The sequence below is a fragment of the Asterias amurensis genome, chromosome 2 (genome assembly GCF_032118995.1).
Source record: "Asterias amurensis chromosome 2, ASM3211899v1".
NCBI lineage: Eukaryota > Metazoa > Echinodermata > Asteroidea > Forcipulatida > Asteriidae > Asterias > Asterias amurensis.
In genome coordinates this window covers 15,307,482-15,325,185 of record NC_092649.1, presented here as the reverse complement: position 1 = coordinate 15,325,185, position 17,704 = coordinate 15,307,482, and the positions used below count along the sequence as shown (strand labels likewise).

Here is a 17,704-nt window from a genome sequence, read left to right as displayed (position 1 = left end):
TTTACTTGCTGGTGAACAGAGTTTTTATGAATGGTAAACATGGATGCAATGCTGTTTATTCTTTATGTTGTGTTATTATTATACTATAGGGCATTATGGACCCCTCTCCCTGCCATTTCGACGGGGTGGTGTTGTTTGTTTGTTGTGGGTGTTTGTATGTTTGTTTGTTTGTTTGTTTGTTTGTTTGTTTGTTTGTTTGTTTGTTTGTTTGTTTGTTTTTAAATTATGCCAAACATGAATGCAAGTGTATACTGATAAAGTTAACAGATTTGCCTAAAGCCCTATTTGAGTTGAACAAATGAAACTCTCTAAACATTGCCCGTCATTTTGAAATTTGACTCTCGCTTTAAACTGTTTTGTTTAAAATTAATAAAAAGCTTATTACCATGTACATTTTGGATAGATATGCCCCTATACAAATTGTTTTTTGTATAAACAAATATTTTCTTTGTATAAACAGAGTACAAACAATTTGCCCTACGGATTTGACAGAGATGCAATTATTATGCATTGAGATGTAGAGGATGTTTTGTTTTTTCGAGTTGCCCATAAGTTGAGGACTGAAATTATTTTCCCTTGGTTGGTTAAGTTTTTTTGTTCATAGAATTTTCTGATTTGGGTCAGACCTTTTAAATTAAAACGGAAGTGTAATGTTGACGCTAAACAAAGAAATGTATGTTGTGCCTCAGTGTTGTTATTATGGAGTTTGTAAAAAAGATATTATGACATTAACAAAATTAGTCTTAAATTTACCCAGATATAAGTATTTATTTGGCCACAATGAGTGAAAAGGTTGCAATATCTTCCCTTGATCTAGATGGCCATTGATACGAGAAAATACATACTGGGAGTCTAAATAATAAACGGCTTATTGGCGACCTTGTTTTTGTCTTAGTCCCCGGTGTCAAGGGTGCTACAGAGAACGCTTTAGAGCCTGCCTAGGAAGGACTGGGGCAAGTCTACAAACTTTCTGGATCGATACAGTTTAGTTTAGATCAAACACAGTTCTTAAACAAAAACTTTGAACAGAAAACAGCGATTAGCTCTATACTAGTCATTATTTATTCACAGGCCACATCAATGTAATCGTATATTAAAATAAACAATGAGCTGCATGTTAATAGTTAATTAAAATTTAAATGTTTTCGATTCCAAAATGCCCTTTGGTTCAATTGCCTCTACATAAATACACAGTGCAGTTCCAATCCAATTTTTACAAAATAAATATACAACTTTTTGTTGGCAGATAAGATTACATGGGGTTAGTGAATACAACTTGGTTAATCTTACTAACAAATCATTAAAGACGTTGGACACTATTGGTAATTGTCATAGAATAGTCTTCACAGTTGGTGTATCTCAACATATGCATAACATAACAAACCTGTGAAAATTTGAGCTCAACTCGGTCGTCGAAGTTGCGAGATATTAATGAAAGAAAAAAACACCCTTGTCATACGAAGTTGTGTGCTTTCAGATGGTTGATTTCGAGACCTCAAATTCTAAATCTGAGGTCTCGAAATCAAATTCGTGGAAAATTACTTCTTTCTCGAAAACTACATCACTTCAGAGGGAGCCGTTTCTCACAATGTTTTATGCTATCACCCTCTCCCTATTACTCGTAGTCAAGAAAGGTTTTATGCTAACAATTTTTTGAGTGTTTACCAATAGTGTCCACTGCCTTTAATATCAACGATCGACCGCTTGGATTATCGTCAAAACATAAACACCGTTTTTATAGTGCATAGAACAAAATTGTGTTTACACTCTAAAAACAGTGTATTTTTTTTGAACACATTTCTAAGCACAAAATTTGTACCCATTTTTGTGCAAACCTACAAACCGTGTGAGCAGGTGTCAAAATGATAAACATTTTTATCATTTAAAGATGTTTAAAAAGTTGGTAAGCACAGTTTTTTACAGTGTGAATTTTTAGCTTTCCTCGTGCGAAATTATGATAGGTACGTTTAAAAGAGTTGTAGAAGTCAATATTGTATAATTGTACTTCATAATGTACATAAGTATTGGCGCGTGGTTGTTAGATAGTTGAAACAGACCGTGCAAGTCTCGCGTTTATTCGAACATTTTAGGACAGGGCCTACGTGCATTGCGTGAAGGAAACAAACGCCCGCCTTTTTTACCGGTTCCCACACGAGACTTGCACATTCTTTAAAGGCAGTGGACACTATTGGTAATAGTCCAAGACTAGCCTGCACAGTTAGTGTTTCTCAACATATGCATGAAATAACAATCCTGTATAAATTTGAGCTCAATCGGTCATCGAAGTTGCGAGATAATAACGAAAGAAAAATAACCCTTGTCACACGAAGTTGTGTGCGTTTAGATGGTTGATTTCGAGACCTCAAGTTCTAAATCTGAGGTCTCGAAATCAAATTCGTGTAAAATTACTTCTTTCTCGAAAACTATGACACTTCAGAGGGAGCCGTTTCTCACAATGTTTTATACCATCAACCTCTCCCCATTACTCGTCACCAAGAAAGGTTTTGTGCCAATAATTATTTTTAGTAATTACCAATAGTGTCCACTGCCTTTAATACACACTGATTTTCTTTGAACACGTTTTTTAAAACAGTGAACGAGTTAGGTCAGTTCGTGGTGCGACCGACGATATGTAATGATTAAAACTTATTTTGACAGTTACAACATATGTTTATCTACGTAGACAGAGCGTTACCACACGGTGAAGCTGCCTTGGTACAGTTTGACCGTAAACTTGATTTAACAGTAGAAGTTGTTAATAGAAAACATGTTTCGATTATTATAATATTACAGAATACCTAAAGTTTTAATTTAAAAAAGATACATTTTGAATGCAGGACGACCCAGGCGCACCAATTACCCATAAACAGCCGCAACCGCCACAAATTAAGTCGGACCAAATTATGCAATAATTGTGTGTGTGGGTGTGGCAGTTTGATAAACCCCTCTTTCACATGGGTATGTGTCTTTTAATTGGACAGGTAAAAAAAACAATATATGAATAATAAAAACGATATCGGAAAACTATCGGATAACTGTAAATGCTTCACAATTGGAAATTTAATGTCGTCGTTTCTTCTTAAAAAAATAAACAAGATTTGTTTCGTTCGAACGGCGATTCGTTACGTTTGAACAAAGATTATTTTCGTTCGAACGAAATTTTTTCCACATACCTTTATTTTTTGTCTATTTCCCTTTTAAAAGGATCCGTACATGGAGAATGTATGCAATGCTTCAAATGAATTGATTGGCGTAGTATTTATTGCAAGACTAGAAACACAGCGGCAAGTTGTTTTTAAGCTTTAAAAAAAATTACGGTCACCGCACTACAATTTATCATTATACAGATTTTTTTAAATAATCAATAATTTATAGGCTCAATAATTATTCTGCCGACATGTGGTTAGATTTTTAAAAAATATTTACATTTAGTTTTAGTATTCAGTTCAGAAATAAACAAATCGTGCAAATATATACAGCGATAAAAACACACACATTACGATCACAATTTCATGTAAAAACTTCAAGTTAAAAAGCAAAAAACAGGTCACGGCCTGAGTGAAACAGGATTGGTTTCATTGGCCTTGGCCCTGATGTCCCTTTAAAAGTTATCCATACACCTTAAACAGTTTTTCTAATAAAAGGTGAATTTAAGGCATGCATGTCAACTCTGTTTGCTTGTTTGTGTGTTTAATTGTTCTTTTTTTACGCGTTTTAAAATTCAAATCGAAGAATACTTGATCAGCAATCCAAAAGATTAAAATTTACAAATGGCACTAAGTTGATGTTGGCTTACACTTTACTTAAAATTGAGCATAATAAAAAAAAAACATATCCGCATATTTCTTTAAAAACTGCATGAAACCAGAATATTATTTTTCATTGAATAGTGACTCAAAAAAGCGTCAAAGTGGTTGGCATAAGTGATACATTTGTTACAATGAAGTTTGTACCACACCAGAGCTAGACCTCGTTAGATTAGTTTGACTGGTTCCTGGTTTTGGCGCCAATTGAGGCTGATTCCGATTCTGCTGCAGTTGCTGCTGCAGTTGCTGCTGCTGTTGAGTTGGTGCCTGCTGCTGCTCGTGCTGTTTGATGTACTCCTGATGTTCACGACGTAACTGCTGCAGGCGAAACTGCTGCTTTTGTTCCTCTGACAGTTGATAGTGCTGATATTCCTGTTGCTGTTGTTCCGTACGGTTGTTGGATTCTGGATGCTGCTGTTTCTGTTTCAGATGTTGTTGCTGTTGTTGTTGTTGTTGCTGCAGTTGTTGTTGTTGTTGCTGCTGCTGCTGCTGCTGCAGCTGTTGTTGTTGTTTATGTTGTTGCTGGTGGTGCTGTTGTTGTTGGTGTTGTTGATGTTGTTGTTGTTGTTGTTGTTGTTGTTTTTGCTGCTGCAGCTGTCTGCGTTGTTGTTGCTGCTGTTGTTGGTTTTGTGCTAAGTGCTGATTGTATTGTATTTGATTGTGTTGCTGATTATTTTGATGTTGCTGTTTTCCTTCGTGTTGTTGTTGTTGTTGAAACTGCTGCATATGCTGTCGTTGTCGTTGTAGTTGCTCTTGCTCTAACAGTTGCTGTTGTTGTTGCTCTTTTTGTTTCTGTTGTAATTCCTGCTGCTGCAGCTGCCTCTTCTGCATCAGTTGTTGCTGCTGTTGCAACTGTTTCTTATACTCTTGTTGTTCTAATTGTTGCTGCTGAAAACGAAGTTGTTGTTGATTCTGCAATTGGGCATTTGGTTGCTGTTGGAACTGGCCCCCTTTCTGCTGACCAACGCTGACAGAGCGACCGTCATGCTGATCAAAAGACCCAGTTGGTTTGTATTCTTCTGCCCTGGAAGTCCCCACAACTCGTTGTGTTTGCCCCTGTGTCTCAGGGTCTTCATTAAACCGCACATTGTTGGTGCTTCTCGATTTTTTCACGTTTGCTGCCGGTTCACTGATATTAGCTTCTTTCTTCAGAATGGATGGAGACAGTGGCTGAGGCCCATAATCCCGATTCTGATGAGTCTGCTGGCTCTGTTGGGCCCCCTGGCTGTCTGTTACAGTGATCTCCGGTGTGACTCTGTTACGAGGCTTAGGCTTAGGCAGTGGCTGTGGCTTGGTTTGTGGCTGTGGCTTGGGTTCTACTTTAGGTTGAGCAACAGCGTCTGGCGGTGGGGCCATGACAATTGGCTCATCCATCTCGGGTGCTTCGTCTACTAATTTGATTCCTTGCTTGGCAGCTGTCGCAAAGATGGAATACACTTCACTCTGTAACATGGGATCGTCAACAGATGCAATAGATGCTCTTGAGAAGGCTGTTTTATCTTCCAGTGTCTTCTCAACAGATGGGGTGGGTGTATCTGGTTCTGGTTCTGGTTCTGGTTCTTGGGGTAGTGGTTTTGTTAGTTCTGAGTACTGGAAAGTTTCTTTAGTCTCTGGTTCAAAGGATGGTTTTTCATCGAAGTACTGCAGCTTTTCAGTTTGGTATTCGTCAAGAGGTTTCTTCGTCAGTCCCTGTCGAGGTGCTGGTACAGGAGGGATCCTGGTCTTCTCAGACTCAGTGTAGGTGACATCTCGCACTGGCATCACGATAGCTGTAGTTACTGGGGGATAGTATGAAGAGCTACCAAGATTCGCAACACCACCTGATCGGGTCATTGTTGAACCAGGAGACTGAGTTGGGACAACCTTCTGGACTGCAGGGGCTGGGTTGTTGTAGGAAGCGGAGAGCGTCGAGGTGCTCCTCGATGAAGGCTGATTGAAGATACCATGAGTTGGTCTTGGTAAGCTCTTGTTGCCGAAGAAGTCAGTGCTCCTCTCAGCGGAATGTGAACTTCTAGGAAGGGTGCTGGACTTGCCTTGATGGTGTTCATGATGGTGGTCTTGATGATCGTTTGCACTGGAATGACTTCGTTTAGGAAGGACCGACTTGAAGATGTTGGGATTAAATTTAGACTTTCTTGTTGGTTCGGGTGTGACTTCAGCTTCTTTTACAGGTTCAGGGTTGTGTGGTGGTTTACCTACAATAGCATATGTGTTTGATGCTGGTCGACTCACTGTGGGTAATGTATTTGACGGAGGTGGTACAGCGATGGCTGCGTACACAGTATGATCAGATGTCAACTTGACGCCCTCGTTAGACCTCATCTGAGAGGTAGGGATGTTTCCCCCTGAGATATTCGACTGTCTTCCAGAACCCACCATCTGCCGATTCAATGAGGATGTGGATTTCTGGCCGGGAGGAAGACCGCTCCTTGACGGTGCATCTTTAAGTATTGATGAACCGTTAGAAGGTTTAGAGGATCCTGAAGAAGATCCGAACCTAACTGAAGATGCCGTACTTGCCCTGGCATGAGTTCCTCTGTTGAAAGGATTATGGGTTGTACCAGAGCCAGATCCTTTAACAGGGTTTCTGAAGGCTGCACCAATACTAGCCATTGCACCCAACGTCTTGGATTCTTTATCTTTCACCTTGGAAGCTGCGGGTGCAGTTCCTGCTGATGTTGAGGGAGGAGCAGTCCTGAAATCAGGCAGTGTAGTACCAGAACGGGAGCTAAATAACTGGGACATTCTGTTACTGGGTTCTTTAGTAGGCATATTTACTGGTTCCTTATTCATACTGTTGCCGCTAGAGCTCAAATACTGCGACATCTTGCCCATGGGGGGTGCGTCAAAAGCTGATGACACGGGAAAAGAGAATGAGGTTGCGAAGTTGTCGGACCCAGGAGTTGCAGTCATGGATTTGAAAGCTGCTTGACTGGCAGAGTCTGTTTCGTCACTTGCCTGAAAATAAAAACAAGACAATTTATTATTGATTTGTTTTTATCAAGTTCAATGTTGCTACCTTATCTTGGTTGCAACAAAAAGCTTTATTTGTGTCGTTTGTTAATAAAAAGTTCAGCCATATTGAGCGTCACTGTAAATCACAAAATAATGCACTGAATCTCTACGACCAAATAACAACAAACTTGACTCATGAAACAGTCACACTAAAAAACCGTTCTCACCTGCAAAAGGCTTTGGAATTCACGCATCAACTGCTGTTTGCTGTTTCCACCGATGTTGCCGTCTCCAATTGCCATGACTTCGTTCAGTCTACGTCTAAGGTCATTCAATTGACCTTTCAGGGTAGTATTAACCTCCAGGCAACGTCTTAAGCCTTCCCTGTAAATTTAAATATAAATCGAATCCATGAGATTTTATACAGCAAGCATTATAAGGTGCAGCAATGAATTGTGTAGTTATAAATCTCTTGCCTATGCTTTCCAGTTTCAAAAACTTTTTACAAAAGAACAAACTTGAACATATTTGAACAGATAATACCAGTAGGCCTACTGCTGTGAACATTATCCGCATGTTATTCAGAAGTTAACAAAATAAAACAAACGAAAGACGTTCCCGTCCCTCAGAATACATTAGAGTTGAAATTATTTTTAAAATAGTTATAGAACTGAACCATGAAATATCTTGCCCCTTTTTAAATTAATTTTGTTTCTAAAGTAAAGAACAAACTTGACCAAATGTTAAGGTATTGCAAAAATGCTGTGGACAAGTTGATGTAAATAATGTTGTTTTAGAAGTTGACAAGTTGTTAGAGTTGATATCATTTTTAATCAAAAACCAAATTGGTTATTATAATTAACATATCTGATAGTATTCCATTGTCAATGGGGAAATAGTGAAAACAAGTACGAGTAAATGTATTTCCTTTCACAAATTCAAATAATGTACACACTAAATTATGCACATGAAGTAGTCTAAAAAAGACAATCCCTAAAAGAAAAAGAAGGTGGGAACAGCCACAAAACCACAACGTTACATTTACAACAAAGATGTGGAGAAGGCTAGACTCAGGAGGGAAAAATACAATTTTCTGAAACAAAAACATTTCAATCTGCCAATACTTTTTTATGCAAGTCGCCTGACACACAAGGCCTGAAGGTCACTTCAAGGTGTGGGCTACAATTATTTTTTCCAGAGGCCGTTGCCACCTACTCCTAGGGCTGAAACAGGGTTACCCCTGTTACAGTCCATACGAATGTAGGCTTGGGTATCTTCAATTCGAAGCCTAGCCGGTAGAGCAGAAACCACTACCTCCCAAATTTTATGTAGCAAGTGTCACGACCGGGATCCGAACCCACACCCTGCTGATCAAACACCAGTGCTTGAATCCGGCGCTCTTAACCGCTCGGCCATGACAAATTGTTATTGGCTTTTTATGACGTTTAAACCGTCAACTAATGATAGGCCTGTACTTTATAAACCTTTTTAGGGGATACAAAAAACAGACAAAGCATTATACAACAGAGAACAGAAATAGACAGGTTAACTGCATAAAAAGATAAAATACAGATCGTGTGAAAAATACAACAGTTCAATTGGCAATTTGGGAACATTCAAAATTCACGCATTACAATTATTAGGTAAAGATCATGCATGAACCATACATCAACCATACATCAATTTTACAAAAATATAAAGCAATTATAACATTTACACAAAAGTTACCAATGAATACGTTGAAGGATTGTTTTAGACAGTATTGTTGTTGTTGCCGTTTCGTTTTTGTTTAGCAGCGTTTGTTTGTTGTGGGGTTAACTTATCGGGGTGCTGGGTGTTTGCTTGTTTGTTGGTTAGGCGGGGTGTTGGATGTCTTTGGGTGTCTGTTTGTTTGGTGTGGGGTTTTTTGTGCTTGCTTTTTCTTGTTCTTTTTTTTGGGGGGTGGGGGTTAGGGGCTGGGGGTTGGGGGTTTACGGGTGGGGTTTTTCCGTACCTGGTTTGATAGAGGCGAAAACGTTCGAACTCCAGGACCGGGTAGTCTTGCATAATGCCAGGAATGTCCTGTGCATTGAAGAACTCAATCCGAAGGAGTAGAGAAGGTTCGTCCATTGTGCAATAATCACCATCCAAAGCCTTGGCCTATAACAATAAACAAAATATTACAAAACCATTCAATGTTTGGTTACCAATCGGTGACATTGTTGTCTGTGCTTTAAAGAGAATGAAACCTTTAGTTTAAATATTCATCGTTTCAAAACCATTTCAGTATCATTACATAGACATTGGATTTTTTAGCAGGGAACTTTTTTACTGAAGCAAGCGCCATGAGCACTATTTGTAGATACCAGTGCTTTAGAAGACGTCATTTTTATTATCATCATTATTTCAAAATTATATTAACTATGTGAAAACTAGCATCACAGATTCTCAAGTTTAAACTTGATCATTTTCAACACTCAAAACAAAACTTCAAAATAATTTTAAAGTGTCACTTAAAATTGTGATGGAAATCATTACTGCAGACTGTGAAACATACCAAGAATTTGAAAATCTAGTTCGCCAACCTGCCTCGAAAAATATAAAATTATTCATACAATCTTTAAAACTTAAAAGGAAAGTTTTGAAATTGAAACCTGTCATCCTAAAGTTACCTTTCGAAACGAAAACGAAAGCGAAAATAAACTGCATTACTTGCGATTTTTGATGAAGGATACAGTTTTTGATAGAGGAATTATGATAGCTCTCCTTGAACGACAAATAGCGTGGTTTGATTTATTGGCGTTGAGTACTCCATGGTATGCACCAGGGGTCTACTTTAAAGCTCTATCATCTTAGTCGTGAGGGTGCACAGGTGGTCCATGGGGGTAGGATGGGGGCGGGTTTGGGTGGGTGGGTGTGGGTGGGTGGGGACAGCAGGCGGTGGCCTCCTAGTCGAGGTTGGTTTAATTCGATAAGGTTTGTGTGTTGCAGTGGGCAAACATTTTTATGATAACCCATCCAAGATGTACTATGAAATTCTAAAAAGCTAAAAGTCAATGAAAATAAAAAACTGTATATTTTATTTTCATTTACTTTTGGCGTTTTAAAATGTAGGGTTTAGAGTCTGATAATTTATTTGCTTCGATTGTGTCTTTAAAATCCTTTGAAAAACTTTCGAGTTTCGACCCGACTTCAAATAGGCATATTTTCTACTCACTGAATAAACCATATAAGCACATAGGTCCAATGTAGTTAATAAAGTTTGTCCCACTGAAAACTTGTGTGTTAACAATAAACTCTTGTAAAATTTCATAGAGCTACTTACAAAGGAGCAACTATGCTCAACAGTTTTCTGCATATGTAATTAATTAAAGCATAATTACTTATTTCATACATGTAATTAACAGGGACACCAGACACAGATGGTAGGCCTACATCAAACCAATGGTATTTTGGTTGGTAACCTTATTCTTTATAAAAATCATGTGTGTATCTACTTGTATAGTTTGTTCTTAGAAAACTGTCTTGCTTAATTCTACTACCGCGGAGTAGATTTTCCAGTTTAGTATTTTTTTAAACTATTACACGTATAGATGGTATAGATGGATGTTTATTCTAGTAATCAACTATTTCGATGTGCTTATATAAACCTCTCCATCGAAATTGTGCCCTGCTGTGAACTTGCCAAGCACAGGGAAAAAACTGCACCGTAAAAAAAAATTGATGCAAACAATCCCCAGGTTGGCGGGAACTTTGTCTCAAATAACGCTTTTGAGTTGTTGGAGTTAGTTTTTCAAACCGTCAACACAACAGCTGTTTCATTTAATGTGTGCTCATCGGGAGGTCGGGGATTTTATATCCGTCTTTCTAGAAAACCAACAATCCATCAGTCTTCTAAGATATTTGATTTCACCACAACCCAGTCATCTTTGATCCGAGATGCTTTGCGGATTGTAAACCGCAGAGTATAGAACGGTGGGTGGGAGGCTAGTAATTTGGGGCAGCTCATGGAGGGTATTCCCCTAATCCAAACTGATTTGTTTGGATTGGGAGGTGGGCTAACAGCTACATGCACATGGAAGCTTTCGAAAAATCAGGCTAAGCATATTTGGAAAAATTGCAGTCGACTACCACGGTCGGCCATTGTTTGACTCCCATAAATGACCGACCGTGTTAGTTCGCAGAGTAAAACGAAAGCCACGAATTTTTGAGGCAAATTCGTGTGGATAGTTGTATTCCACTTTTAAAACATCTTTCTTCCATATGCATTTTATAACAATCGGTTACAAACGCTTTTACAGACCAACTCGTCCGATCCAAGTAGACTAAAACAGATTTGTTGCCCCTCTAAAATAAAAAATAAAAGGTGATCGCCATTCTCAAAAGAACTGACGTGTTGTAGGCTACTGGAGGAATTCAGGAAACGCCAGTTGCCTTGCGGCCTATATGAAATTACTTATAGCCATGTCAACAGACGGTGCCTTCCTTTATATAGGCCAACTGCCATATGGGGCAAATATACAACAAAATAAGCATGACGTCATTGTCCAAAGCAAAACCAAAGCATGTGTTATTTTCAGACCAATGCGTTATTGTTGGCAGGGAAACATACAAAGTATGATAGTGAAGTGCTGTAACATTATTACCCAATTTCTAATCGGTTCGGAACAACAAACCATTTTATTTTGTTCTTAGAAGGGAACTATAAATACATGCACGAAACGGTGACATCATGTGATAGCCTCTCCAATCGGCCCAAAACAACCAAACGAACTAATATTTATTTTATTTTCCAACAGATTTATTTTTACCAAGGGAACTATATATGCCCCCAAAATAACGGTGACGTCATCTATAGCACAAAACAACAAAACAAACTCATCTTTTAGCAACTTTCATACAGTCAAAAGTGGCATTTTGCAACCGAGTGATGAAACCAAAATATTTTTACGACCAATACAAGTGGAGATATGATTTGTTTATTGTTTGGGCACCTGCCCTCGGGACTCCAACATGGGAAGGCGGGGTTGATAAGGGTCGGTCGTGTACCCGACTCCGCAGGGCATTGACATTATACTCAAGGAGTGTCATGATCAAGGTCTTGAATTGTGACGATCAAAGAAAGTAAAGTATCAACCATCTTAAAGGGAGGGTTTACCTTTTGAAAACAGAAACGACCAGTTATTTAGAAGCAAGTCGACAATGTATGATACTTTGAGAAACGGTTCTCTTCAAAGAAATGTGGTTATAGGGAAAGGGGTTCAAACACACTTCAATCGGAGAAATGTTTTTGCATGAAACTTTTCACTCATGATTCTCATTTACATGACTCTCACTCGACACGGGGAGGATGCTAAGCTGTTTGAGCATTTTAATTGCGTTCCAGTCCTAGTTTTTCTGCGCACGTCTTAACAAAAACTCTCAATTTATGAGTGTTATATCGAGTACTATTCGGGATGTATGTTGTTGTTGTTGACACACTTGGTCCCATGTCATGATATGTTTGCAAACGGCTACGCATTGAATATGGTTTCACTATTCCCTCTAAAAAATACTTAGGCCAATTACGGATTATTTTTTATGTGGGGACATAAACGCTGGAGATTTTCGGCAATAGATCTCAAAAACGTACCACCTTTTGAAATTAAATTTGTCCAGGTTTGTTTTATCATGGAGGGAAAATGTTTTATTGTATTGCTCTTTTAATGTAGGCCTACATGTAGGATTAATTGGAACCGTTCCAAACTCCAAATACTTTGCCTTTAAAGGCAGTGGACACTATTGGTAATTGTCAAAGACTTCACAGTTGGTGTATCTCAACATATGCATAAAATAACAAACCTGTGAAAATTTGAGCTCAATTGGTCATCGAACTTGCGAGATAATAATGAAAGAAAAAACACCATTATCACACAAAGTTGTGTGCGTTTATATGGTTGATTTCGAGACCTCTAGTTCTAAATCTGAGGTCTCGAAATCAAATTCGTGGAAAATTACTTCTTTCTCGAAAACTATGGCACTCCAGAGGGAGCCGTTTCTCACAATGGTTTATACCATCAACCTCTCCCCATTACTCGTCACCAAAACGGTTTTATGCTAATAAATATTTTGAGTAATTACCAATAGTGTGCACTGCCTTTAAGGAAATCGTAAATGGAAAAAGCCTACTCCCCACGTTTGTGGTTTTTGCTCCATCCTGCTTGGATCTGATTCAAGATTGCAAGATCATTATATGTAACTTGGACCAGTAACTTGACGTCCGGGTCCTTACTGGTGCGAACGCAGCATGATAACCTCGAGTAGGGTGACCTACAAAACGGTTACTTCAGTGTTTGTAAACAATGGTTTCTATATTTCATATACTCAAAACGGAATAAATCTTAGGACAGAGTAAACTTTTGGTAGTTGCCAAGTAGGCCTGTCCTCAGTTGGTGTATCTTGAAAAAAATGCATAAAATAGCAATCCTGTGAAAATTTGGGCTCAATTGGTCATCGAGCTTGAAAGAAAAAAAAGTGAACGAAACAAAAACACCCTTGTTTGCATAAAATTGGGTGCATTCAGACGCATGAGAAAAGCCTTTCTCAGATTAAAATTATGGGGTGTAAAATTACCTCTTTTTCTCAATTACATTAATAATTGTTTCAGACAATGTTTTATACTAAACAGCTCTTCAGTACTCTTTACTATAAAACTATATGGCTTTATGTTTACACATTTTTAGAGTAACTCTCTTAGGGTTAACCCCCTTTAAAGTACATAGAATAGAAAATAATAACGGATGCATAACCCTTTATACACAAAACGACTTCGACTGTCTTAATCTTATACTATTATCTAAAACAAAATAGACGCAAGATGATGATATAACAATATTGCAGAAATAATACTGACCTACCAAAAAAAACTGTAACTGAAATCCAGACCCTTCTAAATGAGGGGAAATCCCTGTGGCCTGTCTGACATGGTCCATTGTTCATGCATGGTGAATAACTATGCGATGATGCGTGATTATTTTATTTTTTGTCATAGACTAAACTATGGCGTGGAATTTCAAATCGAGGGGTAGAGATTATTTAAAAAACATTATTTTATGTCATGCCATCTGGTATCTGTAAAAATATAATATATTTATGATGCGTACAATAACATATCTTATTCTAATATATTTGACTTACCCGATGTATTGGGATGTCAGTCGCCATAGTGAACAACTTCTCGGGGAATGCTGGTGAGAAATACGCAGACATGGGAGACTCCGTGATGAATACATTGTGACTACGGTCCGTACGAGAAAGAAGGTATGCTTTCCACTGCAAGTACTTAGTGCAGAGAGTGTCTCGGGCCTGCCCCTGTCGACTCACTGGGTAAATTTGGCTCCTGTCCTCCACATCAAGCCGAAGTGACAGGTATTGGGATGAGTTATTGGCCGAGAGTTTCCACACATTCATACGATGATCGGGGAAGATGGCGTCATCGAAGACAAAGTTATCCGTGTGGTAGTAACCTCGGGTGGTCAGGCCCACTTCCACGAAGGCAAACGGGGTTATGGAGAGTATCTCCACGCCGATCGGCACGGGACCTTTGCTGAACATGTCCGAGGTCGAGAGGGGATCGAAGGCTTTGAATCTCCCGTAGCCGCGATCCGTCTTGAAGGAGAATTCAAACGATTTCGAGTCACCGTCTGGGGAGACACGATCACCGAGGAAGAAGCGGTACCTGATTCTGCAGCACAGGCACTCCGGGACCTGTGGGTTGTTCAGACGGTGCAGATACATCGAGACATGCTTGTCTGCTTCTTCGCGATCACCGAGTGGATAAAACGACATGTAGAAATCAAATCCACAGATGGAGAAATTCGGTGTGAAATAGGAAGAGAATGGTTGATTCATGTGATCGGGGAGCTGTGAGAAGTCAACCATCTGTTGGTAGATTGTCCGGCAGTATCTGACAGCAAGCTCAACAATGACCGTCCGTCCTGGGTCCACCAGGAAGCCATTTCCAGGGGCAAGAATTTCGTGGAGAGGGGCAAGCTCTCGTTTCCCCCATCCCAATGTATCTGGTGCACTGAATTCAACCTGTGAGCCTTCGGAGACTACACTCTCCGAAGCATCCACGACGTTCCTGACAATCAGGCGGTAGTCAGCTCGGCAACTTACCCCCTCCCCGGCGGCCTTATTATCCCAGTACAGGTACATCCCAAGAAAGATATCATCAGAGTCTTTCGACTGGTATCCCCCACAAGTCAGATACCATTCATGTCCTTCATAGTAGATTGGAGATGATCTAGTAGGCCGTTCAAAGAACGCCTCCAAGTCATTCATAGAGAGAAGAAAGGTAAACAACTGTGTGCCACCGGCATCATTCAGAGCCAGGGCTCGGGTGAGGTTCAGTGAATTGCTCATCTTGGGAGCCAAGTTCATGTTCTTACTTCACAAAATTACACGTTTCTGTAACATAAACATCTTGATGTTGCTATCCTCGGCTTGAGCTTCTGCGTTGGTCCGTGGCTTGTTCCTGGTTGACCTTGAAATGGAAAGTGAAAGAATGAGTTATTTCCACGGGTCGTCTCCTGCATAACTCACTCTGGAAGGTTTATATTTGGTTTGAGGTTACATGGTGTGTGTATCTATACTTGCCAAGTAGATTTGTTCTTTTGAGGATTTATATTGCGGCAGAGTAGATTTTCGGAATTCAATAGTGGAATATAAACCAAGACAAGCTCTCAAAGGAACAAATCTTCCTAGCGAGTAAATACACACAAATACAGTAAACCAATTAATATTATTGATACCTGACCATTCAATGCCTCAAATCCCACACATTTGTGTACAAATATTCCCCATCTTTACATGCTGGTTACAACTTCCATGTACATGTGCACATCAACAGCCATCTCCATCATTATTCCGTGTTGACATGAGAGAAGGTTTTGCATTTCCAAACTATCCCACGTCGTTTTTATGAGGTGACTCTTGTCATGTCACAACTGAATTATTTTCAGCCACGTGCCACGACTGTGCCCAATTTACGATGTGAAAATGAACATTGACAGGTGCGCCAGTCATTTACAATCCCCCGTTGATTTTATGTGTATATCAACATAAAAAGAAATCAACATGGAAGCCGGGTCGTATACGAAGTGTATACACATACGTACGCCATGGTGGTTCACAAACAATAAACAACAACGACCACAATACAATTCCTCGGTATTCAGATATTCATCTCAGTTTACGGTAATTATATCTTGTCAAATACTCACCATCCAAAAATGGGGTGTGTCAACGAAACATCGTAAGGAAAAATGTCGTCATTTGAGGAAATGAGCAGCGATATTAAAAACCGGTTCAATCCTTAAATGCAGTCAACCAGTATATTATCATAATCCATTCGATTCAGTTCCACAGCATGTACAGATGGAGTACATTGTATCGGGGGGCCCTCGCCGTGAGGGTAAATTTAATCCAAATCATCAAAATGAAATTGAAGTGGTGACGCGGTGTGTACGGCTTGGGTTCAATCAAATCAAACCGACTCCATGGGTCCAATAACGACGCCACGCAGGAGTAAATGCTATCACACCAGACGATGGGCAAAGTCCATTTCAACGCTAAACAATTACATGGATCTCTGAGAACGCACTATTACGTGGTGACATGTACATGTATTATGCATTTTTTTATAACAACTCATTGGTGATTCACAAACGAGTGCAGTGTGTAGTGCAGTCATCCATTCGTGTTGGTTTGAATGCGTCTGTTTGGAGAACATCTCCATAACAAAGGATGAATGGAGGCAGAACTCTGACCTCAATGAGTTGACAGTCTGGAAACCCAACGCTTCCAGAATTTGAATTGTATGGGGAGTGTGAGAACGTTGAACACAATAACAGTTATGGTTGCAGGGGGTCGATCGCAAAGAGTTATAGGACTGTTCCTAATATAGGACTAGTCCAATATGAGATATTAAAAATAACAGGCTAGTCCTAAGCATGGAGGAACAATTAAGGTTCTTAGTAACTCGTCTTAACTCTGGAGATAAGACTATAATAGTCTGAGGCCTAACTCTTTGTGGGAGTCCTTACCAAATGATATTACACTAAATTGGTAACAAGGAAGTAGGCTACGGCAAAGACAAAAGTTACCCACCCTCTGGCATCTCTGATAAAACATCGCAGGCTTTCCCATCATCGTCCGTTATATGGAGTTCTGTTTTATAACGGTTTACCGAGAGGCAATAAAAACAGCTCAGTTGTACAATAGCGGTGTGCATGAGCATGTAAAATAGACCCGCATGTTTAAACAAAACACATGACAGTTTGTTTTTTGTTGTAAACCACAATGGGCTTCAGTTACGTTGACTTACCGCTTTGTCTGTGGAAACAATAAGCAAGAATTTGACCGCAGTAAACAATACAGTTAGCTGTCAGGATGCCTGAAGTGCGGTATCTGCGTTCTATGTTATGTCTTCGTTTGCATAATGTAATTTCAGCTTGCCTATTTTTTTATCAACACAAAACATAACTTCTGACTATACGGAACTTGTTTTACGTAAAATTATGAAAGCACATCCAGATATACTCTGTGGACATTTGTTCTGTGCTCTTCAGAAGAAAAATCTTTAACACTGTAAAAATTCTAGACACTGGACACTGTTATTACTTGTCAAAGACTAGCCTTCACAGTTGGTGTATCTCAACATATGCATAAAAGAACAAACCTGTGAAAATTTGAGCTCAATCGGTCATCGAAGTTGCGAGATAATAATGAAAGGATATGAGAGGTGTTCCTGGCTGTTGGCCCTAACACCTAAAAAAAACCGTCTCACACGAAGTTGTGTGCTGTGAGATGCTTGATTTCAAATTCTAAATCTGATGTCTCGAAATCAAATTCGTGGAAAATTACTTCTTTCTCGAAAACTACATTAGCCTTATACTTCAGAGGGAGCCGTGTCTCACAATGTT

At 39.3% G+C, this 17,704-nt stretch overlaps 1 protein-coding gene across 2 annotated transcripts; it reads right to left on the bottom strand.

The window, feature by feature from the left end:
- Nucleotides 1-1,046: 1,046 nt before the first annotated feature.
- LOC139954121 (uncharacterized) lies at nucleotides 1,047-16,407 on the bottom strand. Of its 2 annotated transcripts, none has more exons than XM_071953788.1 (5): nucleotides 16,004-16,407; nucleotides 13,917-15,264; nucleotides 8,755-8,900; nucleotides 6,989-7,145; nucleotides 1,047-6,764 (listed from the first exon to the last, which is right to left on the bottom strand). In XM_071953788.1, the coding sequence occupies exons 2-5, from the start codon at nucleotides 15,159-15,161 to the stop codon at nucleotides 3,936-3,938; spliced, it is 4,377 nt and encodes a 1,458-aa protein (XP_071809889.1). In that variant the 5' UTR covers nucleotides 15,162-15,264; nucleotides 16,004-16,407; the 3' UTR covers nucleotides 1,047-3,935. The 2 variants fall into 2 exon arrangements, with proteins under 2 accessions (XP_071809889.1, XP_071809890.1); XM_071953789.1 differs by lacking the exon at nucleotides 16,004-16,407 and adding an exon at nucleotides 15,533-15,731.
- Between the last annotated feature and the right edge of the window lie 1,297 nt (nucleotides 16,408-17,704).